Here is a 25316-nt window from a genome sequence, read left to right as displayed (position 1 = left end):
CACCCACAGAACTGCCGCTCACAGGATAATTTTTGTTTTTTGCACCATTTCTGTGAACTCCAGACTGCTAAGCGTGAGATCAGCAGTTTCTGAGATACTCAAACCATTCCGTTTGGCACCAACATTCATTCTGTGGTCAAAGTCACTCCTATCATATTTCTTTCACATTCTGATGTTTAGACTGAAGAACCAAACTCTTCACCATGTCAGCATGCTTTTATGGATTGATTGCTGCCACATAAATGGCTGATTAGATATTTACATTAATTATAATAATTTTCACAGGTGTGGCTAATAAAATGGCAAATTGAGTGCAGTTCTGAAATTTGTTGTTTCATAGGATCAGTTCAGTGCAAGACAAAAAAATTACTGTTTTAGAAAAGGTAAATAGTACAAAAAAGGGGCAGCAAGGTAGTGCTCATAGGCTCATCTTTGTGTTTCCTTTCTCTCTCTCTCTCCTCCCGCTCTAAGCTTATTTCACAGGGTGTTAGAAAAAGGGATGAGATTGATCGAAACAACATGTTGAGTTCAACCAGTCTTGCTCAGTTCACCTGAATCTAAACACTGCCAGTCCTTGGACATGGAGAAGGCAGGATCATAGTCATAGTCATACTTTATTGATCCCAGGGGAAATTGGTTTTCTTTACAGTTGCACTACAAATAATTAAATAGTAATAAAACCATAAATAGTTAAATAGAAATATGTGAATTATGCCAGGAAATAAGTCCAGGACCAGCCTATTGGTTCAGGGTGTCTGACCCTCCAAGGGAGGAGTTGTAAAGTTTGATAGCCACAGGCAGGAATGACTTCCTATGACGCTCTGTGTTGCATCTCGGTGGAATGAGTCTCTGGCTGAATGTACTCCTGTGCCCAACCAGTACATTATGTAGTGGATGGGAGACATTGTCCAAGATGGCATGCAACTTGGACAGCATTCACATTGGGGTTAAACTTACAAAGAGACTTTTCACTTAGGTATGGAAAGGGATTCACTCCAGTCACAGAGGATTACCAGCACATTCATACTGGAGGGAGGGTGTTCGCTGATTCCAAGTGGGAGGAGAGACTCACTCAGTCAGCCAGTCTGTGGAATCACCAGTGAGTCCACAAGTGACTGTAGGAGCTGGATTCCACGGTAATTGCTTCTTAGAATTGTATCCAGGATTGGACCGGGTTTACTATCCCAGCCTGGCATCCTCCTGATGATGTTTACAGCTCCTGGAACTGGAATGATTTTTAATGTCCCTTACCAATGCACAATAAATTGCCTTGATCTTATATTTAACATATCATTAACAAGAGAAAATCTGCAGATGCTGGAAATTCAAGCAACACAGACAAAATACTGGTGGAACTCAACAGGCCAGGCAACATCTATGGAAAAGAGTACAGTCGACATTTCAAGTCACATCCCATCAGCAGGACTGGAGAATAAAAGATGAAGAGTCAGAGTTAAAAGGTGTGGGGAGGGGAGGAAGAAACACAAGGTAATAGGTGAAACTGGGAGAGGAGGATTGGTGAAGTAAAGAGCTGGGAAGTTGACTGGTGAAAGAGATACAGGGCTGGAGAAGGGGGAATCTAATAAGAGAGGACAGAAGGCCATGGAAGAAAGAAAGGGAGGGGTGGGCGCACCAGAGGGAGTCGATGGGCAATGGGTAGGCAAGGAGTTAAGGTGAGATTGGGATGGGGAATGGTGGTGGTGGTGGGGTTTGGCCATAACCAGAAGTTCGAGAAATCGATGTTCATTCCATCAGGCTGGAAGCTACACAGACGGAACATAAGATGTTGTTCCTCCAACCTGAATGTGGCTTCATCACGACAGTAGAGGAGGCCATGGATTGACATATCGGAATGGGAATGGGATGTGGAGTTAAAATGGGTGGCTTCTGGAAGATCTCACTTTATCTGGTAGACGGAGAAAAGGTGCTCAGCGAAGCAGTCTCCCAATCTACGTTGGGTCTCACCGATATACAGGAGGCCACACCAGGACAAATCAACTCTTTCACCTATCAACTTCCCAGCTCTTTCATTGACTCCTCCCCCTCCCAGTTTCACTTGTCACCTCGTGTTTCTCCCTCCCTTCACCCCACCTTTTAACTCCAACTCTTTGTCTTTTATTCTCCAGTCCTGCTGAAGGGTCTCAGCCTGAAACACCAACTGTACACTTTTCCATAGATGCTGCCTGGCCTTTTGAGTTTCTCCCGCATTTTGTGCGTGTTGCTTTAACATATCATTGAAGCTTTTGTGGTCTTTATCGATAGGCAGAATTTGTCACTGTAACATGCCTTTTAAGACCTTAAGACATAACAAGTAGAATTAGACCATTCAGCCTAATGAGTCTGCTCCACTGTCCAATCGTGACTGATATACTGTCCCTCTCAATCTCATTCCCCTGCCATCTCCCCATTCCAATGCCCTAAGTAATAAAGAACTTATCCACCCCCAGCTTTAAATATACCCAATGAATTGGCCTCTTCCGCTGTCTGTGATAACGAGTTCAACAGATTCACCAGCCGCTGGCTAAAGAACTCCTTCTCATCTCTGTTCTAGAGGGATGAGCTTCTATTCTGCGGCTGTGCCCCCTCGTCCTTGACTCCCCTACTAAAGGCAACATCCTCTCCACACCAACTCTTTAGGCCTTAATTTGGACCAATAAACAGGCCCTTCCAGTGCAGGTTGATGGAACATTCCCACCTGGTACAATGATGAAATTTATCCACAAATGGCAATTAGTGATAAGTGAATTGTACATTTGAAAGATTTAGGAAATGACAATGAAATAATATTTCAGATCACAAAATCTGCAGGTGCTGGAAATCCAAAGCAAGATGCACAAACTGCTGGAAGAACTCAGCAGGCCGGGCAGCATCTATGGAAATGAGTAAATTGTCAACGTTTTGGGCCAAGACAGAATCCTGATGAAAGGTCTCAGGCTGAAATGTCAACCATTTACTCTTTTCTATAGATGCTACCTGGCCTGTTGAGTTCCTCCAGCTTTTTGTCTGTGCTGCTTCTAATATTCAAGATGCTGGGATTCTGAAATGACAACACGAAGTGCTGGAAAATGATATTTTTATTTACATTACAGAGACAGAGTACAGTAACAGGAAGTCCCAGCCCAATGAGCCCAGCCCACTCATTTACACCATGTGACAAACTAACCTACTAACCCATATGCCTTTGGAATATGGGTGGAAACCGGAGCACCAGCAGGAAACCCACATGGTCATGGGGGGAACACACAGACTCAATAGACAATAGGTGCAGGAGTAGGCCATTCAGCCCTTCGAGCCAGCACCACCATTCACTGTGATCATGGCTGATCATCCACAATCAGCACCCTTAGCCGGCCTTCTCCCCATATCCCTTCACTCCGCTATCTTTAAGAGCTCTATCTAACTCTTTCTTGAAAGCATCCAGAGAATTGGCCTCCACTGCCTTCTGAGGCAGAGCATTCCACAGAACCACAACCCTCTGTGTGAAAAAGTTTTTCCTCAACTCCGTTCTAAATTGTCTACCCATTATTCTTAAACTGTGGCCTCTACTTCTGGACTCCCCCAACATTGGGAACATGTTTCCTGCCTCTAGCGTGTCTAATCCCTTAATAATCTTATATGTTTCAATCAGACTCCTTACAGACAGCAGTGGGAATTGAACCCAGGTCACTGGCATTATGCTAACCATTACGTAACCGTGCTCAATAGACAAGAACTTGCTAAGGTTAATTTGGTAGATTATTTCCAGGGAAAGGGACACCTGGTGAGGAGACTCTTAAAAGTTCAAGGTTTTTAATTGAGATTTACTCGTCTGCATGTTCCTGTTGGAGTGAAGGGCAAGGGTGGCTGGAGAAGGGACCTACAATGGATGAGGTACATGGCCTCCTCTATCGCTATGACGCCACCCTCAGCCTGAGGCAGCAACACCTCATAATTCTGTCTAAGTATCCTCCAACCTGACAGTATGAATATTAATGTTTCTAACTTCCAGTAATTTCTCCCCCTCCCCTTCTCTTTCTCTCTTTTCCATTCCTCATTCTGGCCCCTCGCTTATTGTCACCTACCCATCACTACTCTCGTGTGCCCTCCTTCCCTTTCTCCCATGGTCCACCCTGCTCTCCCATCTGATCCCTTCTTCAGCCCTTTATGTTTTCCATGCAACACCTCCCTTCTTACTTCAATGCTCCTCCCCCTACCTCTCCATTCTGGCTTCTTCCCCCTTTGTTTCTAGTCCTGATGAAGGGTCTTGACCTGAAATATCAACTGTTTATTCCCCTCCATAGCTACTGCCTGACCTGCTGAGTTCCTCCAGTACTGTGTGTGTGTGTGTGTGTGTGTGTGTGTGTGTGTGTGTGTGTGTGTGTGTTGCTATGAATGATGAGGGATAATGAGGTTCTCGTCAGGAGGAGGAGGCATGGGTTAGTTACAGACAACTGGGGTCAAGTGAAACCCCTGAGGACTATAGGAGATGTAGTGGTGGATGGATACACAATTGAAATCAGGAGGACAAAAAGTGGACATGGCAGAGAAAATTATGGAAAATCCAATGAAGAGAAAGCAAGTAGAGAGAGAGGTACACAAAGTGCTGTAGGAATTCAGCAGATCAGGCAGCATCCATGGAGAGGAGTAAACAGTCGATGTTTCAGGCTGAGCCCCTACAAGACCAAAGAGGACATCTTTGTGTGGAGCCTCAGGAGAAGAGCAAGTTCCTTTCTGAATATTTCTCCACTGTTTTTACCATAGGGTAAGGCAAGGGAACACACACCAGTCCTCATACTGGGATCAGAAGTGGAAAGGGTGAGCAATTTCAAGTTCCTAGGTGTCAGTATCTCTGAGGACCTATCTAGAACCCAACATATTGATGCAGCTATAAGGAAGGCAAGACAGCAGCTATATTTCATTAGGAGTTTGAGAAAATTTGTTATGTCACTAAAAACATTTGAAAATTTCTACAGATGTACTGTGGAGAACATTCTAACTGACTGCACCACTGTCCGATCTGGGGAGAGGGGCTACTGCACAGGATCGAAGTAAGTTGCAGAGAGTTGTAAACTTAGTCAGCTCCATCATGGCCACTAGCCTCCATAGTATCTAGGTCATCATCAAGGAATAGTGCTTCAGAAAGGTGGAATCCATCGTTACGGACATCCACCACCCAGCACCTGCCCTCTTCTCATTGTTACCATCAGGACGGAGGTACAGGAGCCTGAAGGCACACACTCAGTGATTCAGGAACAGCTTCTTCCCCTCTGCCACCTGATTTCTGAACAGACCACAAACCCATGAACACTACCTCACTACTTTTTTTATTTCATATTTTTTGCTCCACTGATTTAATTTAACTATTTTATATGTATTTACTGTAATTCACCATTTCCTTTTTCTATCATCATTATACTGCTGCCTCAAAGTTAACAAATTTCACAACATATGCCGGTGATATTAAACCTGATTCTGAGAATGTCATAAAGACTTCAGATCCAAGGAGGGTTAATGGGGGTACCTTGGGGATAGTTTGCATTACAGCAGAGGATGTGCTGGATGTCATAAAATATGTTGAGGTAGATAAATCTCCAAGGCATGCTCAGGTATATCCAATATCACTGCGGGAAGCTGGAAAAGAATCTATGAGATCCTTGGCTGAGATATTAGCATCAGTAGTGATGGAGAGGTCCAGGAAGATGGGAGGATGACAAATGCTGTACCTATATTAAAGAAGGCTGGAAAGAGAACCCTGGGAACTATGGACCACTAGGCATGATTATGGGGACTGTTATGGCAGAGAGGGTGCATCCAGCAAGGACACCCAGGTAAAACTCAGGTATAAAACAAAGTGCAATCACCATGATGAAGCTATACCATAGTCCTTTGAAATATCAGGTGAAGGAATAGATATATAGAATATTGATATAGATATTCTGACATGTCAGTCCATGGCCTCCTCTAATGTCATGATGAGGCCACACTCACTTTGGAGGAGCAACACCTTATATTCCGTTTGGGTAGCCTCCAACTTGATGGCTTGAACATCAATTTCTTGAACTTCCGGTAATTGCACCCCCCCCAACCATTCCTCATTTCTGTTTTCCTCTGTCACCTAATCTCCTCCCTCTGGTGTTCTTCCCCCTTCCCTTTCTTCCCTCTCCAACCAGATTCCACCTTCTCCAGCCCTTTATCTCTTTCACCAATCAACTTCCCAGCTCTTTACTTCACCTCTCCTGGTTTCACCTATCACCTATCCTCGTGCTTCTTCCTCTCCCCCCACCTTCCTACTCTGACCTCATCTATTTTTCCAGTCCTGATGAAGGGTCTCAGCCTGAAACATTGACGGTTTACTCTGTTCCATAGATGCTGCCCGGCTTGTTGAGTTCCTCCTGCATTTTGTGTGTGTTGCTTAGATACTTATGGGCCTGATCTGTGCAGGTCCCCACCCCACTACAGTGAGATGAAGAGGAAGCTGGGGTCTATGTGTGTCCCAATGGTCCTGATCTGTGAGTGTCCCTACCCCTCGGCAGGGAGGTGGGGAAGGTCACAGCAGGGGGCAATCAGGGAGGTAAAACACACCCACCCTGAGCACTGAGGGGGACAGCTGGCCTGTGACTATCCTGAAAGGTCAAGCTGAGGTTGGTGAGGGTGTGCACTCCCCACCCTTCCCACCCTTCCCATCCCGCCTCAGTGCCCATCCCAATGGATTGTGAAGACGCAAAAGATGTCAGACAGTGTCTGAGGTTCGAGGCACAGAAACAGGTCCTTCAGCCTGAGTTGCCGACCCCAACTCATCCATTTGGCCCATATCCTTCCAAACCTTTCCTGTCCATGAAACTGTCCAAATGACTTCTATACACTGTAATTGTACCTGATCTATGACTTCCACTACATTGTGCGCCAGATACCCACCTCCTTCCAAGTGAAAAACTTGCCCCTAGAGAGCTATTTAAATCTCTCTCTCTCACACACCTTAAACCAATGTCCTCTAGTTTTACACTATGCCCTTCATCACTTTATAAACTTCCACAGATGATGTCCTAACCAGGGGGAAAAACAGCAGAGGAAAGTGTTTTTTGTTCCCTACACAGAGAGTGGTGGGCGTGTGGATCTCCCTGCCATTGATGGAAGCAGCAGATACATTAGGGGCATTTAAGAAACTCCTAGATAGGCACATGGATGATAGAGAAATGGAGATCTCTGTAGGAGAGAAGGATTAGATTGACTTTAGAGTAAGTTAAGAGGTTGGCACAACCTTGAGGGCCAACAGGCCTGCTCTGTGCTATGGTGTTGTATGTTCTATCCTGTTTCTGGTTGTAACTCAAGCCTCCTGATCCTGGTATCTTCCCTGTGAATCTATTTTGCATCTTTGTCTTCTTAAAGTTATCCTTCCGACAATTAGCTGACCAGAACTGTACACACAGTCCAAGTGTGGTCTCACCGACATCTTACAGTTGCGACATGATGCACTGACTCTTGCACTCAATCTCCCGAGCAGTGAGGGTAAGTGAGCCAAAGGCCCTCCTCACTCCAGCCACCCGTGTTGCCACAGTCAGGGAAATCTATACACATAGGTCACTCTGTTCTCCAATGTGCCCCAGGGCACTGCCATTCACTGTACAAGTCCTGCCCTGGTTTATCTGCTGAAAATGCAATACCTTGCATGTGACTTAAGCTTCCCCTGCAAGTTCCTTGCCCATTTTCCCAAGCGAGCCAGATGTTGGGCCCTGGAACCACAAAACAGGATGCTCTAAGAGCTCAGCAGGTTGAGTAGTGTCTGTGGATGATAAAAGTGAAAGTTTATGTTACGTTTTCAAGACCCTGCATCGACTCGCAACTTCAGCCTCCACGGATGCTGCTGGACACTCAGTGGGTTGTGCTCCCTGCTTTGTGTGACCATCTTACCACAGGTAAAGGCCATTCAGCCTTTCCAACTGCCCCACCAGTCAGTAAGGTCATGAGTGACGGTGACCTGACACCACTTTCCTGCCGTCCAACATCCCATGATCCCTTCAACATCGCGAGTTTCCCACGGAGGATGGTGACCTCCCACTTTCCCACTGCTGAGTTCTGGTCTGTTCCTTCAGCTTGTCCACATCCCCTTGAAGTCTCTTCACATCCTCAAGCCCAGTTCATTCACACAGAACATATTTATTTATAATTGATGCAGAATACAAATGTACCTGCAGTTCTAGGGGAAACAACCCAAATGTGTCCAGTAACCAGGGTCCAAACCTGGATGTGATCAACAGCAGCAATAACTGCAGAATCAGTTCCTGCAGTCACTTGTGAACTCACCGCTCTCTCAGCAGCTGCATTGTTTAAATGCCCCACGTATGTACCACACATTTAAACTTTCCCTTTAGCATGTGTTCTTCGGTGTGACCACAGGTGAGATGACAGTGCAAAGTTCTTCCCACATTCAGGGCAGGTGAATGGTCTCTCCCCTGTGTGAATTCGTTGGTGCCTCAGAAGGCCATACGACAGAGTGAACCCTTTCCCGCACTCGGAGCAGGTGAACGGCCTCTCACCAGTGTGAATTCTTTGGTGCGTCAGAAGGACAGATGACCGAGTAAAGCCCTTCCCGCACTCGGTGCAGGTGTACGGCCTCTCTCCAGTGTGAACTCGTTGATGCACCAGAAGCTGGGATGACCGAATGAACCCTTTTCCACACTCAGAGCAGGCGAAGGGCCTCTCCCCGGTGTGAATTCGTTGGTGTGCCAGAAGGCCAGATGAACGAGTGAATCCCTTCCCACATTCATAGCAGGTGAAAGGCATCTCCCCGGTGTGAATTCGGTGGTGCATCAGAAGAACAGACAACCGAGTGAATCCCTTCCCACACTCGGAGCAAGCGAACGGCCTCTCTCCGGTGTGAATTCGTTGGTGTCTCACAAGGCCAGATGACAGAGTAAATCCTTTCCCACACTCTGAGCATTTGAACGGCCTCTCCCCGGTGTGAATTCGCTGGTGTGTCAGAAGGACAGACGACCGAGTGAATCCCTTCCCGCACTCGGAACAGGTGAACGGCCTCTCACCGGTGTGAATTCGTTGGTGTGCCAGAAGCTCGGATGAACGAGTGAACCCTTTCCTGCATTCAGAGCAGGCAAAGGGGCTCTCGCCAGTGTGAATTCGCTGGTGCGCCAGTAGCTCAGATGACCGAGTGAATCCCTTCCCGCACTCAGAGCAGATGAACGGCCTCTCCCTGTTGTGAATTCGTTGGTGTGTCAGAAGCTCGGTTGACCGACTGAAGCCTTTACCACACTTGGAGCAGGCAAAGGGGCTCTCTCCGGTATGAATTTGTTGATGCACCAGAAGCTCGGATGACCGGGTGAACCCCTTCCCGCACTCAGAGCAGATGAACGGCCTCTCCCCTGTGTGTGTTCGTTGGTGCGTCAGAAGCTCGGACGACCGAGTGAACCCCTTCCCGCACTCGGAGCAGGTGAAGGCCCTCTCCCCAGTGTGAATCTGTTGGTGCATGAGAAGCTCGTACGACCGAGTGAATCCCTTCCCGCATTCAGAACAGATGAACAGCTCCCCAGTGTGGACTCGCTGGTGCCGTTGCAGGCTGAAGAAATGCTTGAAAATCTTCCCGCAGTGAGTGCAGGTGAATGGCTTCTCCCCAGCGGGAATCTGCTGGCGGTTCATCAGGTCGCCGGATCACTTGACGTCCTTCCCGCAGTCAAATGTGTCAGGACGTTGGATGACTGAATGAACCCCCTCCCACCATGTGAGCAGGATAATGGCTTCTCACTGGTGAGTCACCAGGTGGGATGAGAGAGTGACTCTCTTCCCACATGCACACCCGGTGAATGGCATCTCCCCAGGGCAAATTTCCCGGTGCCTCATCGTGTGAACGACTGAGTCCTTTCACTCACCTGAAGCAGGATGACAATGTTTCCCCAGGACCTGAGCGATCAGTCAGTAAAAAGAGGGCAAATTAATTACTTTTCTCAAGTGGAAGCAGGTGGAAAGAAGATTTGAATATTCTCAGGGAAACAGATCAAGTTTATCTCAGTCAAAAGAATGAATGTTTCCTGGTGCAGAAACAAGGATGTGGTGAACACGTTCCCAGACACAGATCAGGTCCCCCAGCGTGTCACACACGGTCTCTCGTTGCAGTGGGTGTTCCTTTCCCAATCTGCACTGGAGTGATCACTGCCCGCTCCTTCACAGACTGGGAGCAGTTACATGGCTTCTCTGCAACTTGGTTCCTGTCCTCACGTCAGTAGTTTCTCTCCTCCCCGCTGTAGACAGTGCCTCACTACCCAGCTGTGTCACGGTCGGTGCCCTGCAACAGCCCTCACTGCCTGGGGTCTGAAGTGAAACAAACCAGCATCTCTCCTTCCACGTTCACAGGCCGATGATATTCAGGTGCTGGGGAGCAGAGTGGGGTGTAGACCTGATGTGATATTCCATCTGAGATACCCAGTCGCAATTCCTCCACCTTTGATGTCCTGTAAAAAGTTACAAAAATCATCAGTAAGTACAAGGTAGTGACTCAGAACAGATCACTTTAATCTGCTGGGTCGGCTGTGATTCAGGTGGTAGCTCTCTGACTATGACACTGTAATTGTGACATTTAGACGTTCAGCCCATCGAATCTGCTCTGCCATTCCATCACGGCTGATTTATTATCCCCTCCAACCCCATTCCCCTGCCTCCACCCCATTTGAAGCCTGATTAATGAATACAGGACTAAAGGTGTTATATTTGAATGAATGGGAAAGTTTGAATTGCTGTGGGTAGAGCTAAGAAACTAAAATACTGCAAGGGTAAAAAGACCCTGATGGGTGTTATTTTGCAAAGATGTAGTCTGAAAATTGCAATGGGAGATAGAAAAGGCTTGTCAAAAGGGCTATGCTATGATAGTTATAGGGGATTTCAATATACAGGTAGATTGGAAAAATCAGGTTGGTGCTAGATCCCGAAGAGAGAGAATTTGAGAATGCCTATGAGATGGCATTTTAGGGCAGCTCGTGCTTGAAACCACGAGGGGAATCAGCTATTCTGGATTGGGTATTGTGCAATGAACTGGAATTGATTAGAGGGCTTAAGGTACAGGAACCATTAAGAGACAGTGATCATAATATGATAGAATTCTTTCTAAAATTTGAGCAGAAGTCAGATGTATCAGTATTACAGTGGAGTAAAGGGAATCACAGAGACATGAGGGAGAAGCTGGCAAAAACTAACTGGAAAAAGAACACTAGCAGGAATGACGGCAGAACAGCTATGGCTGGAGTGTCTGGGAGCAATTCAGAAAGCACAGGATAGGTACATCTCAAAGAGAAAGTAGTATTCTAAAAGGAAGATGAGGTACCATGGCTGCCAAGATGTCAAAGCCACCATAAAATCCTAAAAGATGCATATAATAGAGCAAAAATTATTTGGAATTAGAGAATTGGGAAGCTTTAAAAAAAATCAACAGACGGCAACTAAAAAAATCATAAAGAAGGAAAAGATGGAACATGAAGGTAAGCTAGCCAATAATATTAAAGAGGATACTAAAGGTTTCTTCAGATCTATAAACTGTAAAAGAGAGGCGAGAGGAGATATAGGACTGTTGGAGAGGTAGTAACGGAGGACAAGGAAATGACAGATGAACTGAATAAGTATTCTGCATTATTCTGTAGAAGACACTAGCAGTATTCCGGAAGTTCAAGAGTGAGTGAGGTGGTTGGGAAACTGAAAGGTCTGAAGGTAGGTAAGTCATGTACCAGATGGTGTACACCCCAGGGTTCTGAAAGAGGTGGTTGGTGAGATCATGGAGGCACTTGTAATGATTTTTCAAGAATATCTAGATTCTGGAATGGTTCCAGAGGACTGGAAAATTGTAAACGTCACTCCACTCTTCAAGAAGGGAGAGAGGAAGAAGAAAGGAAATAAGGATGTGATTTCCGGGTACTTGGAGGCACATGATAAAATAGGCAGATGTCAGCATGGTTTCCTGAAAGGAAAATCTTGTCTGACAGATCTATTTTAATTCTATGAAGAAATAACAAGCAGGACAGTCGAAGGATTTTCAAATGGCCTTTGACAAGGTGTCACACATGATGTTGCAAAATAAGTTTAGAGCCCATGATATTACATAAAAGATACTAGCATGGATAGAACATTGGCTCAATGGCAGGAAGCAAAGAGTGGGAATAAAGGGAGCCTTTTCTGGTTGGTTGCTCGTCATTAGTGGTGTTCTACAGGGGTCTGTGCTGGGACCACTTCCTTTTACTCTATATGTCAGTGATCTGGATGATGGAATTGATGGCTTTGTGGCCAGTTTTGCAGACGGTATGAAGATAGGTAGAGGGGCAGGTAGTGATGTGGAAGCAGAGAGACTACAGAAGATCTTAGGCAGATTAGGAGAATAGGCAAAGAAGAAGCAGATATAACATATTGTCAGGAAGTGTATGGTCATGCAATTTGGTTGAAGAAATAAAAGCAAAGACTATTTTCTAAATGGAGAGAAATACAAAAATCTGAGGTGTAAAGGGACTTGGGATTCATGCAGGATTCCCTAAAGGTTAATTTGCAGGTTGAGTTGGTGGTGAGGAAGGCAAATGCAATGTCAGCAATCGTTTTGAAAGGACTAGAATACATAAGCAGGGATGTAATGTTGAGGCTTTATAAAGCACTGGTGAGGCCTCAGTTGGAGTATTGCGAGCAGTTTTGGACCCCTTATCTACAAAAGGGTGTGCTGACTCAACCACAGAACAGAGGCACATTCCTTTAGAATGGAGATGAGGAAGATTTTATTTAGCCAGAGAGTGGTGAATCTGTGGGATTCATTGCCACAAGCAGCTGTGGAGGTTGATAGATTCTTGATTAATCAGGGCATGAGGGGTAAGGGGGAAAGGCCGGAGATTGTGGGGGGAGGGGGGGGAGACAGAAATAGATCAAGCATGATAAAATGGTGGAGCAGTTGATGGGCCAAATGGCCTAATTCTGCTCCTATATTTTATGCTCAAATCAAAAACCCATCAACTTCCACTTTGAATATACCCAATGACTTGGCCTCCAAAGACATCTACGGCAATGAATTCCACAGATTCATCACCGTCTGGCTAAAGAATTTCCTCCTCCTCTCTGTTCTGAATGCCCTGTTCGGAGGCTGTACACTCTAGTCCTGGACTCCCTCACTATAGAAAACATCCTCACCATATCCATTCTGTCTAGGCCTTTCAATATTCAATAGGATCCAATAAGATCTCCCTCATTCTTCTGAACTCTAGTAAGTGCAAGCCCAGAGCAATGAAACACCCCTCATAAATTAACCCTTTCATCTGCAAATCATTCTCGTGAACTTCCTTGGCTCCTTTCCAACGCCAGCACATCTTTTCTTAGATAACGGGCTCAAAGCTGCTCACAATACTCCAGGTGCAGTCTGACCAATTGTCCTTTGGGGGGCGGACTTATTCTGCTGGTTGCAAGCTGCTTCCGTCATGATTGGTTAGTTTAGAAACTGCAGCTGCTTTTCCCATTAGTCACCTGATGTCCAGTTTCATATATCCTGGGTATAAAATACCCCTTGGAAGAGGCTTGCTCTCTCGTCCTTTGTTTAAGGCAAGCAGCGCACAGAACCATTGGGAAGGTATGCTCTGTGTATGCTTTTAGCCAATTATGTTTGTTGAATATTCAATCCTGTAGATTCTGTAACTTGGGAACATAAATGTTTTGTGGAATTTTTACTATTTGTAAATAAATGATTTCTGTCTCACTCACCAGACCTGCGAACCTGATTCAACGTCACATTCAATGCAACAGGGTTTGTTGTGTGAGCAGCAATGCATTTCTTTAAAAGAGAGGAATTAACCCCCATCCCCCATAGGAGAGATGCAGAGTCCTAGGGTGGGGAGGGAGGGGAATAATAACGCAGGCTTTGGAAGTCTCGCTAACCTACTGATGGGTTATGGAACACCAATAGATTGGTCAGACCACTTAGGTTTCACTGTGTTTGAAACTGGACATCACATTGTTTCCGTACTTAAAAAGCTGGGTTGTCCTAGGAGGAAGTATAGCCAGTAGGATGCCTTCTGACTGTTTGCAGCAATTGTAAGATATCAGTATAAAAAGATTGTGGGTCTTCAAAATGAAGTTGAGGACTTGAATCTGTGCTGTGTTATTCTGAGAGGATCACTGTTGATGGCTCAGACTTGGGCTGCAAAGTTACAAGATAATATGGAGATAGCGCGTCAGCTATTGTGCGTTGAGCAGGTTGGCAGCCTTACCCTGTTGAGGTTCGAGCTTTAATGAAGCAGCACGATGATCCTACTGTGCGGCTGTGGAACGGGGCCGTCTGGTTGGATGACAAAAATAAGGGAGAGAGGGTAGCGTGGAGCCCTCAGTTTATCCCTTGAAATTATCACCCTCTCCTCTGTTTATCTGAAACAGTACAGGCTAGGCCAGTGATCATGCTTTCCCACACCTGCCCTGGGGACATTGGCCTAGAGCTTCTTTCTCCCAGGAGGGGCAGGGGGAGGAGCATCAGGAATGTGTAGGGGATGTTAAAAGACAACAGAGATCAGGAAATCCTCCACTAAGGAATTAGCGAGTTTAGGGGATAGGCACAGACTAAACACAGGGGAGTTTTTGGCCGTGTGTTTATTAAGGATATGGGATGAGGGAGGTACCTATCTAATAGAGAGATGGGTGCTTTAGGGAGCCTATTGTCCCAACCCGTGATCAACAATGCCCTGAGGACGCTACTTGCTTCCCTTGAGCATAATCCTTCTCAGCTGTTCTCCGATAAATGTACTGTTTCTCTGTGAGAAACTAACTGTCTGTTTTAAAGTTTTGCAGTTACCATACGAAGTTTTTAAAAAGAGTACAGCCTGGGTTTGCGTCTTACATTTCTAGTCTGTTACTTTGTTTCTTGTGTTATTTTTAGTCAGTTACTTTGTTTCTTATTTTCTTAATCTGTTTTATTTTTATTGTGTATGTTACTTTGTGCCTTGTTACTTGTTTCCCCATGCAATTGGTTTAGGGATGATTCACATTTCATACTGGCCATGTGAATTTTCAGTTAATGGGGTAGAAATTTGGGCAACTTTATTCTGGATATGAGATGCACATTTTTCTGAGGGACATGAGCATTTGGAGAACAATTGTAGTAGTTCTGTTGTTTTTGTGTTTTCTAAATACCCGGTGATTAATCTGGACTGAGTGCTTTTCGTATCTCCCTGCATTACAGAATGGCAAAGTGGTAGATGCTGATTTGTGGTGGGAGATCCTGTGATACACTCTTGGGGATGGCGTTTGAATTTGCACAGTGGATCAGATTGCTGAATTTGAATGAGGGCTCCTTACCACATTGTGGAAGGGAGGCTGCTAATATCAACCCCTTTTGATAACAAGAAATAAACGACTGTTGGGAGAAATTATCTGGCTTCCTAGGTTTTGGCATTCTGTTTTGGGAAAGCTGGGAGAGAGTAGTCTATTCCAGCTAACCTCAACCCAGAGTATGGTAACAGCCTTAAAGAACTTCAGCCTTCATAGCCTGATGGAGTAAATGCTTTCAGGGCTGGTATTTCCCTGTTTTTTCTCGTGTGCCACACTCTGCTAGAGCGTCGGTGACCACTTTTCAAGTGGTTGTCTTGAAGGAAAGATTCCTCCAAGTGGAGGAAAGTGGTCCCCCACGTCCTTCTCACAACGCAGTTTTTTTTTAACCAGGTTGAGTTGCGAGTTGACACTCAACCCGGCACAGTGTGCCCGGGACTGGATTCGAACTCGGGAGCCTTTGCTCCGGAGTCTGGCGCTGATGTCACTGCGCCACCAGCCGGGTTTATTCTCCTATGTACCAAGTGTATAATTCAAAGGTCCTGACTCTTAAAGTGACAGAGCCCTGGTGTCGGTGGTTTGTTGATTACAGGTACAAGGTGACAAGGTGGATGGCAAGTACGAGCAGGAAGAGTATCCTGAGGCGGCTGTGTCTATACCAAATGGTCTTGCGTAGGTGGGCACATGCTGGGTGCTGAATGGCACACTGGATATGCAGTTCCTAGGCCTACCCGTGGTTCCCACAGGGTAGTGCGGTTGATATGTGGCACAGTAAGTATACCAGCCCAGTGCCCTGGGATGAGCACCTCGCCGGTCAGTTGGCATAGTAAGGGCTATAACAAAGGAAGAGTTTGAATGATAGCCTTTCTCATCATGGTGTGGCCAGACTATACCGGGAACTGATTTCAATGGCCTTGGATTACCTGCTCACAAAGGAAGGTGGCACTTGGTCAAGAATGCTGCACCTACATTCCTAATGAATGAGATGGTGAACATCACTCACCTGGTTGATCATATCTGAGAGTCAATGTATAAGTGGGAGACCAGCTCATTTGTTATTACACTCTGGGGTGCAGCTGGTAGCCTTTTCAGACACTGGGAGGCTGATGGACAGCTGTAGTGTACAGGAGGGTGACTACCAGGTTTAACATATTGGGTATTGTATTCTTGTGTTTTATATGCAACTTAGTGGGAAGTTCATGAGAGTCATACTGGTCTGACGGTTGGATCATCATGGTCACAACTTTCGAGGAGTGGAATATCATGTGGGGGTGTGGTTTATTCTGTTTGTCAAAAGCTGCTTCCATCGCGATTGGTTAGTTTAGAAACTGCAGCTGCTTTTCCCATTGGTTAACTGCCGGGTGTCCAGTTTCAAATATGCCAGGTATAAAATAGCACGTGGAACAGGCTTACTCTCTCTTCCTTTGTTTAAGGCAAACGGTGCACATGACCATTGGGAAGGTATGCTCAGCGCACGTTTTTAACTAAGTATGGTTATTGAATGTATACTTGTTGAACATTCAACTTTGTAGTGACTGTAACTTGGGGAACATGAATGTTTAGTTAAATTTTTACTGTTTGTAAATAAATGATTAATATACTTATTTGCAGTCTGTGTTTCTGTCTCACTCAGGAGACCCATGAAGCTGCTTCAATGTTACACCAATGGCTTATAACACCTCAGCATTACATCCTTGATCTTATATTCTAGTCCTCTCAAAATAAATGCTAACATTGATTTGATTTTGTTGCTACCGACTCAACCTGCAAGTTGATCTTTAGGGAATTCTACTCGAGGACTCCCAAGTCCCTTTACACCTCTGATTTTTAAATTCTCCACATTTAGAAAATTGTCTTCACCATTACTTTTTTAACAAAGTGCATAACTATGCACTTCCACATATTCTGTTCCATCTGGCACTTCTTTGCTCATTCTTCTAATCTGTTAAGATCCTTCTGCAGACTCCCACTTTCTTCAACACCATCTGCCCATCCACCTATCTTCACATCATCTGCAAACTTGCTCAAAGAGCTATCAATTCGGTCATTAAATCATTCACATATAAAGTGAAGAGATGATGTCCCAACACCAACCTCTGCAGACCACCACTATTTCCCGGCAGCCAATCAAAAGGGGCCCCTTTTATTCCCACTCTTTGCCTCCTACTAGTTTACTAATCTCTCCATGGTAATATTTTTCCTGTAATACCATGGACTCTTATCTTGTTAAGCAGCTCATGTGCAGCGCCTTGTCAAAGACCATCAGAAAGTCCAAGTAGACAACATCTATTGACTCTCCTTTGTCTATCCTGCCTGCTATTTCCTCAAAGAATTCCAACAGATATGTCAGGCAAGATTTCTCCTGAAGAGAAACTTTCTGACTTTGGCCTATTTTATTACGTTCCCTGAAATCTCATCCTTAATAATGAACAACATCTTACCAGCTACTGAAGTCAGGCTAACTGGTCTATAATTTCATTTCTTCTGCCTCCCTCCCTTCTTAAAGAGTGGAGAAACATTTGCAACTTTCCAGTCCTCCAGAACCATTCCTGCATCTAGTTATTTTTGGAAGATCATTACTGTTGTTTCTAGAATCTCTTCAGCTACCTCTGTTAGAACTCTGGGCTGTAGTCCAACTGGTCCAGGTACCTTATCGATCTTTTCTCAGCACCATCTCCTTACTATCAGCAACTACAATTGCTCTGCCCTGATGCTCTTGAATTTCTGGCATATTACTAGTGCCTTCCAGAGTGAAAACTGATGTAAAATACTTATTGCATTTGCTTGACATTTCTTTGTCCTCCATTACAACCTCTCCAATGTCATTTTCCCATGGTCTGATATTCATTCTTGCCTCTCTTTTACTGTTTATAGACAGTGGATTCCATTATTAAGGACCTTCAGCACCCAGGGCATGCCCTTGTCTCACTGTTACCACCAGGTAGGAGGTACAGGAGCCTGAAGACACACACTCAGCAATTCAGGAATAGCTTCTTCCCCTCTGCATCCAATTCCTCTTGTTTTTTAGTGTGCCTGCGTGCGTGCAAGTCTGTGCATGTGCATCTGTGCGTCTGCGTGTGCGTGCGTCCGTGATGATGTCTTTTCCATGGCTTTTACAAGGCGCCGAATGAGAGAGAGACTGTGTGGCGCGCTACTCCTCACACAGACATTTTCGCAGTATTTTTCTCTTTACCTTATGAGGTCGAGTTGCGATCTCGACACTCAACCCAGCACGGATGGAAAGCGTACTCGGGAGCGGTCCCGACTGGTTTCGAACCCGGGAACCTCCGCTCCCGGGTCTGGCGTCGATATCATTGCGCCACCAGCCGGCCCTGCCATCCAATTCCTAAATGGACTTTGAGCCCTTGGACACTACCTCACCTTTTTTTAAAATATACAGTATTTCTGATTTTTGCACTTATTTAAATCTATTCAAGTATACTGTTTATTTTATTGTTTATTATTATTTTTATTTTATTCATTTTTTTTCTCGTCTATATTATGTATTGCATTGAGCTGCTGCTGCTAAGTTAACAAATTTCACGTCACATGCCGATGATGATAAACCTGATTCTGATTAATTGGGAACTGCCTATTTAGGCCAACACTTAAAGAACAAAAATTAATCGAGAAAATAACTGGGATTTCCTTTGGTTATTTGGGACAAATGCTGCTTAAATGGGACGGAAGACTATTGCGTCAGTCACGTGTACTTGTGTGGCCATTATGACTTACATCTTGTGTGACACTATGTCACGCTTAGAGTGATCAGTTTTTTGAATAGCATCAGTTGTGTGTGTTTGTGTTCAAAAAGCAGTAATTTTTCTCACTGATAGTTGGCAAGAAATAAGCAGCAAGACAATTCTAAACTATTTTGCTCACTGCGCTTTTAAGCATTTAGGCTTTGATAAGCGAGAAAACGGCCAAGAGTGAAAAAGAAACGATTTCACAACTTCAGCAAGTCAGGAACTATGAAGAATTTGATGGTATCAACAAACATTTTGAATATTACAATGAAAATGAAAATTTGGAGGATGCAACAATTTCTAACAAGTGTTAGTCGCGTGTACTTGTGTGGCCGTTAGACGCCACACCAAGCTTAGAGCGAATCGTTTTAAAATAGCGTCAGTTGTGTTGCTTGTATTATGTCATTTATTTGGGCCAACTGATGCAGAATTAAAAAGCAGTAAACCTTTACATTACTTCATGCAAGAAGACAACGAAGGCCATCCATGATCCACACTAAGTGTCTGTGCTGATTTTGTTGTTTTAAAGTCAACCAAAACATGGCAGGTTATATTGTGTGAATTCCTACACCAATAACTATTAGGAGTTAATGCAGTTTTGCTGTACTGTGGTAATATTGGTACTGCTCTAATTTGTTCTGTATTTAATTTTAAAATATAACTTGTTACTCAGTTAAACAGCAGTTTGTCTTTTAAAACTATTTCCTTGAAACTCTGGCTAATCAGAACAGCTGCTTAATCGGGCCAAAATGTACTGGTCCCAATGTGTCCCAATTAACTAAAATCCACTGCAACTGAGAAAAAGAATGAAATCCTCTTTTATATTATTGGCTAGATTACTTTCATATTTCATCTTTCCTTTCCCTATGTTTTATAAAAGTTGCGTTCTGTTGGTTTTTGAAAGCTTCCCAACGCTCGGACTTCCCACTAATCTTGCTATATTAAATGCCCTCTCTTTTGATTTCGTGCTGTCTTAGACTTCCTTTGTCAGCCAGCTGCTTTATCCTCCATTTTGAATATTTCTTTGCCTTCTGAATTGCTCCCAGAAACTCTAGCCGTCGTTGTTCTGCCTTCATCCTACTAATGCCCCCTTCCAAACAACCTTGGCCAGTTCTGCCCTCATGCCTCTGTAATTCCCTTTACTTCACTGTAATACCGATACATCTGACTTTAGCTTCTTCCTTTCAAACCCTAGAGTATATTCTTATAATATTAAGATCACTGCAGTTTCCTTTACCTTAAGCTCCCTAATCAAATCTGATTCATTACACAACACCAAATCAAAAAGTGCCTTTTTCTCTAGTAGGTTCAAACATAAACTGCTCTAAAAAGCCACATCATCAGCAATTTAAAAATTGCCTCTCTTGGGATCCAGACCCAACCTGATTTTCCTAATCTGTCTGCACATTGAAATCAACACCCGCCCCCCCCCCGCCCCCAAGGCTATCGTAACATTGCCCTTTTGGCGTGCCTTTTCCATCTCCCATTGTAATTTGTAGCCCACGTTCTGGCCTGTACATAACTCTCATCAGGGTCTTTTTAGTCTTGTAGCTTCTTAGCTCTAACTGCAAGGATTCTACATCTCCCGATCATACAGTATGTCACCTCATTCTAAGGACTTGATTTAATTCTGTTTTACCCATGGAACCCACAGCACCTCCTCTGCCTAACTGCCAGTCCTTTTGATACAATGTGTATTCTTGGATGTTAAGCTCCCAATTATGATCTTCTTTCAGCCATAACTCAGTGATGCCCATACCATCATACTTGCCCATTTCTAAATGCACTACAAGATAAGCTACCTGGTTATTAAAGGGTTTTCATCACCCTTTTTAATTTTGCCCACATAATACACTTCAACTTATGCTGCTGACTGCAATTTTGCCCTGTCATCTGCCTGTCTTTCCTCACAGTTTCACTACACACTGAATCTACTGGTGTACTAACAGCCGTATCCTCAGCCCTATCACCCCTTTTCCTATTCCTCTGCCAACTTACGTTTAAACCCTCCCAAACAGCTCTGGCAAACCTGCCTGCAATGACATTGAGCTCAGGTATAACCCATACTTTCTGAACAGAGGTCGTACCTTCCCCAGAAGAGATCCCAATGATCCAGAAAACAAACTGCGACCTCTGCACCAATTCCTTGGCCATCCATTCATCTGCCAAATGATCTTATTCTTGCCCTCACTGGCACGGGGCACAGGCAGCAATCCAGAGATTACTACCTTTGAGATCCTGCTTTTCAACTTTATATCTAATTCCCTCTATCTTCAGGACCTCATCCCTTTTCCTTCCTATGTGTTGGCTATCAATATGTACCATGACTGTCAGCCGTCCACCCTCACTACACATTGCCTCTGTTTGTAAACCAGCTGCCTCATTGTCAGCACTATCATCCGCCTTTCCTACGATACTTCTTGCATTGAAATATATGCTGCTCAGGACATGTTCAACCTTTTGATTCCTCATTCTGTCTGAGGTCTTACCAAAATTTGCCTCCGCAACCTCTGCACTAATTGTTCTGGCACTCTGAGTCCCATCCCCCTGCAACTCTAGTTTAAACCTCACCGAGCAGCAGCAACAAACTTTTCCAGTAGGATATAAGCTCCCCCCCGCCCCAGTTCAGGTGCAAACCATCCCTTCTGTACAGGTCCCACCTTCCCTGGAAGAGAGCCCAGTGATCCAAAAATCTTATGCCCTTCCTCCTACCCCAACTCCTTAGCAAAGTATTAACTTGTATAATCTTCCTATTTCTGGCCTCACTAGCACGTGGTACTGGTAGCAATCCTGAGATCACAACCCTGGAGGCCCTGCCCTTTAACTTGGCACCCAACTCCCTATGTAGAACCTTGTCATTAGTCCTACCCATGTCACTGGTACCTAACATGGACCATAACTTTTAGCTGTTCACCCTCTCACTTGCGAAAGCTAAGGAGTTGGTCTGAGATATCATGGACCCTGACACCCAAGTATCTTGTTCTCCCCTATCACCACAGCGTGCCTCTTCTCTGCCCTTCCTTTCTGAGTCACAGAGCCAGACTCAGTGCCAGAGACCTGACCCCTGTGACTTTCCTTTGTTAGGTCATCCTCTTCCCCCCACCACCGTATCCAAAGCAGTATAACCACACTTGCCAATACATCAGGTGTTAACCTTTCACAAGGGTTATAAAAAAATTATCCGTACTTCACTACTCCTTCTGCATATTTCTACCACAATTGACTCAAACAACTCCAGTTTCCAAAACTCTGTGCTACCCCATTTTGAACAAAGATAACCATTCCTCCACCATCATCCATTTTCAAATCACGTCTTATATCAACGTAACCTTGTAACTTAAAAATTAAGACAACCAGATTTCCTGTACACATCAGGATTACTTGGTAACTCTTCAAACAATTTCTTAAGTTCTTAACAAACCTCTCGCAAAATTTTAAAAAGTCATGAACAGCCCTTCCTTGCAGTCTGAATATTATCTACTCCACATAAAGCATAATTAATAACTTTTAGAGTTGTCTTTCATCTCAATATGTTTTTCTGAAGCTTTTAATATAACTTAAATTTTTTTTTGTCCTTTTAGTTTGTGCTGTACAATTTACCACATCTGGTCGGAGGGGCGGAGCTTAGGATGATGGCGCCTAACAGCAACTCCTTTCCTTGCATCTTCAGAAACAGCTCTATTTCTATATTTTCCTTTTTTATGGTTCTTTTGAAGACCCTGACCTGGAGTTACACACTGACTTTGGTTCTTGGTTGAAATGGGACCCGCTTTCAGGGCCTCACAACTGGCCGTTTTTGGAAATGCCAAGGACACGGCCTGGAAGACAAGCGCACCATCAGGGTGATTTTCGTGGCTCTGGAGGCGGGCAGATTCGAGGCCGGTGCCACCGCCTAATGTGTCATGGGAGCACACGGAAGATCAAAAGCAACAAGCTGGCCGCTGGCCGTGTGCCCAGAGACCCGAGTTCTTTGGCCACAGAGCTCGGAAAAAGCGACGCAACAGATTTTTAGCACCATAAATCGGTGAGTTGTTTTGTTATGTTTCCCCTCTGGCTGTGAAATGGAGACACCTCCTTTTCCCTTATTAGGGAGGCAGAGAGTCAGTGGTATGTTGAATTACTGGGTGAACGAGTAGTCTTTGGAGTACTGTAAGTCTGTGTCTTTATTGATACTTTCTGCATGCTTGAATGCTCGGTGGAGGGTGCAGACGTTTTTTTGCTGGTGGGGCGGTCATTGCTTTACTGCTGCTTGTGTGTGGGTGGGGGAGCTGGGGGGGCTTTGGGGTTCTAACATTTAACTGTTATTCATTCTTCAGGGCACTCCTCTGTCTTTGTGGATGCTTGCCAAGAAAAAGAATTTCAGGATGTATATTGTATACATTTCTCTGACATTAAATGTACCTATTGAAATCTGCCGTGAAAGTAACAAATTTCAGTTTATCAACAATCAAAAATTCTTTGTTATAAGATCTTGCATTTTACACACTGACTAATCTATCTGTATTCTGGATATTAATAGGTCGAATTGAAAGTGCTTTCTGCAGAGCCTCTGTGTGTGACGCGCCCATTTTCACTCAAACACATTGCTTCTTTATATATGTACAGAGATATCTTACTCTTCACAATCGCTCCATTTTAGCCTAACACCTTCTCCACAATTGCCATAATCATGTTCTCCACCACATCAACTGCGCCGATTTTTACCCCTACGCACAGCTGCTACACGCCCAAACTCTGGCACGGAAAAGATCAGAGGGAGCAGCACAGAGACTTGAACCATACAAGTTATATAACCCCCGTCAACGTGCAACATTTTTCCTCAAATGTAATCAACACTGATAAATGATCATCATGAAAACCCTTTAAAATTTTTAACATCCACAATTATTCCCCCAACGAAAGTAATTTAAGCTTGGTGCATGGAAACATCTAGAGGCACTCCTGTGATTATTCCCCAAAGCCACCATCGTTCAATATAATTCCTTGGTTCACTTTCCTTCCTCCCATAGCCTTTAACACCAAAGCTTTCTCACTGTCTTTAGAAAACAATAAGTGTCCCATCCACTTACTTGCACCCACAATATCTATGCTTTTTTTAAAAAATCCTAACTTAATCAGATTGATATGTCAAATAGATTCAACACTCAGCAATGCCTTAAACTCTTTCTTACCTATTTAAACCCTCGCTACTGCCCTTACTGGACGATCAGCCGCGACAAACCTCAAATCGCAGCTTATTTTCCCATTTCCCAGAAAGCTGCCATTCGCTTTCCTCAATCCAACTCCTCACCCAATACCACCTCCCGTTCGCTACCTCCGTCTTCTTCTCTTCTTGACACCTCCACCCACCCCCGTCCTGCTGAAAATCAACCCAAGATCCCCGACTCCCGACTCCAGCTGAGGCTTTTCTGTTTCTTGCCCTGGTGAAGTTTAATGGCGGGTGACAGGCCAACATGAGGGACATCACCCACACCGACTGATCTGGAGTTTGGAGCAAAGAGACAGGAAGTACACCCACTTTAATTCCACCTCCCAAAATACTTCAAGTAATATCAAAAAGTCTAAAGCTTTTCAGAAAGCCAAGTGCGCCCTTATGTACGTTACGACGGCAGAGATGTCCTACCCCTCCGCCGGGGGCGGCTCCCCCCCGGTGCTGATTAAAGCCGCGGCCCGGCTCTCCGTTCCGAACCCGAACTTCTGTCAGCGCTGAGCGGCGTGACGGTGACGTCACCTGCGGCGTCTGCGCGTGCGCCCTGGCCTTCCCCGTGACGTCACTGTCACAAACTGTTTGCAAACTTGCGTTTCAGCGGCGCCTGTCGCTGTTCTCTGGTTTGTTATTGTAGTGCCGGAAGAATATATTTTCTCTGCAGATCAGTGACACGAGAGATTCTGCAACACACACACACACAATGCAGGAAGGAATTCAGCACGTTAGGCAGCATCTATAGAGGAGATATAAATAGTTGACGTTCGGGCGGACACTTTTATCAGGACTGGAAAGCAAGGGTGCGGACGCCACACGGTTTCCATTCACTCCTCAGCACACTTAACGCTGGTACGTAACGCACAAACATGCACTCCACCGGAGTCCCCACAGAGCGTCCAGGACAGGGGACTCTCGTGCGACCGTTCACAGTCATCCACGCTTCGGAATTCCCTTTCTCACTCGCCGTCACTTGTTTGGCCCGCAGGTGGAACCAAAACTCGGCCCGAGCTAACACCCCACCCAAAACATTGATGTCTCCATTTCTCTGCACAAATGCTGCCTGACCTGCTGAGTTCCCCCAGTTCCTTTCTGTGTAGCTCCAGTTTTCTAGC

At 44.9% G+C, this 25316-nt stretch overlaps 1 protein-coding gene across 1 annotated transcript in view; it reads right to left on the bottom strand.

Annotated features, from left to right (window-relative positions):
• Positions 1–6652: 6652 nt before the first annotated feature.
• LOC140203678 (uncharacterized) overlaps positions 6653–25316 on the bottom strand; it is a 35642-nt gene continuing 16978 nt past the window's right edge. Inside the window, exons 4-6 of the mRNA XM_072269726.1 lie at positions 24603–24782; positions 22741–22890; positions 6653–9641 (exon numbers count right to left, since the gene is read on the bottom strand). Of these exons, the coding sequence (XP_072125827.1) occupies positions 8332–9641; positions 22741–22890; positions 24603–24782 (1640 nt within the window). The 3' untranslated portion in view covers positions 6653–8331. The remainder of the gene's footprint in view (positions 9642–22740; positions 22891–24602; positions 24783–25316) is intronic.

This window comes from Mobula birostris, chromosome 10 (genome assembly GCF_030028105.1).
Source record: "Mobula birostris isolate sMobBir1 chromosome 10, sMobBir1.hap1, whole genome shotgun sequence".
Lineage (NCBI taxonomy): Eukaryota > Metazoa > Chordata > Chondrichthyes > Myliobatiformes > Myliobatidae > Mobula > Mobula birostris.
Note: the sequence above shows the minus strand (reverse complement) of the source record. Positions and strands in the feature narration are given on the sequence as shown.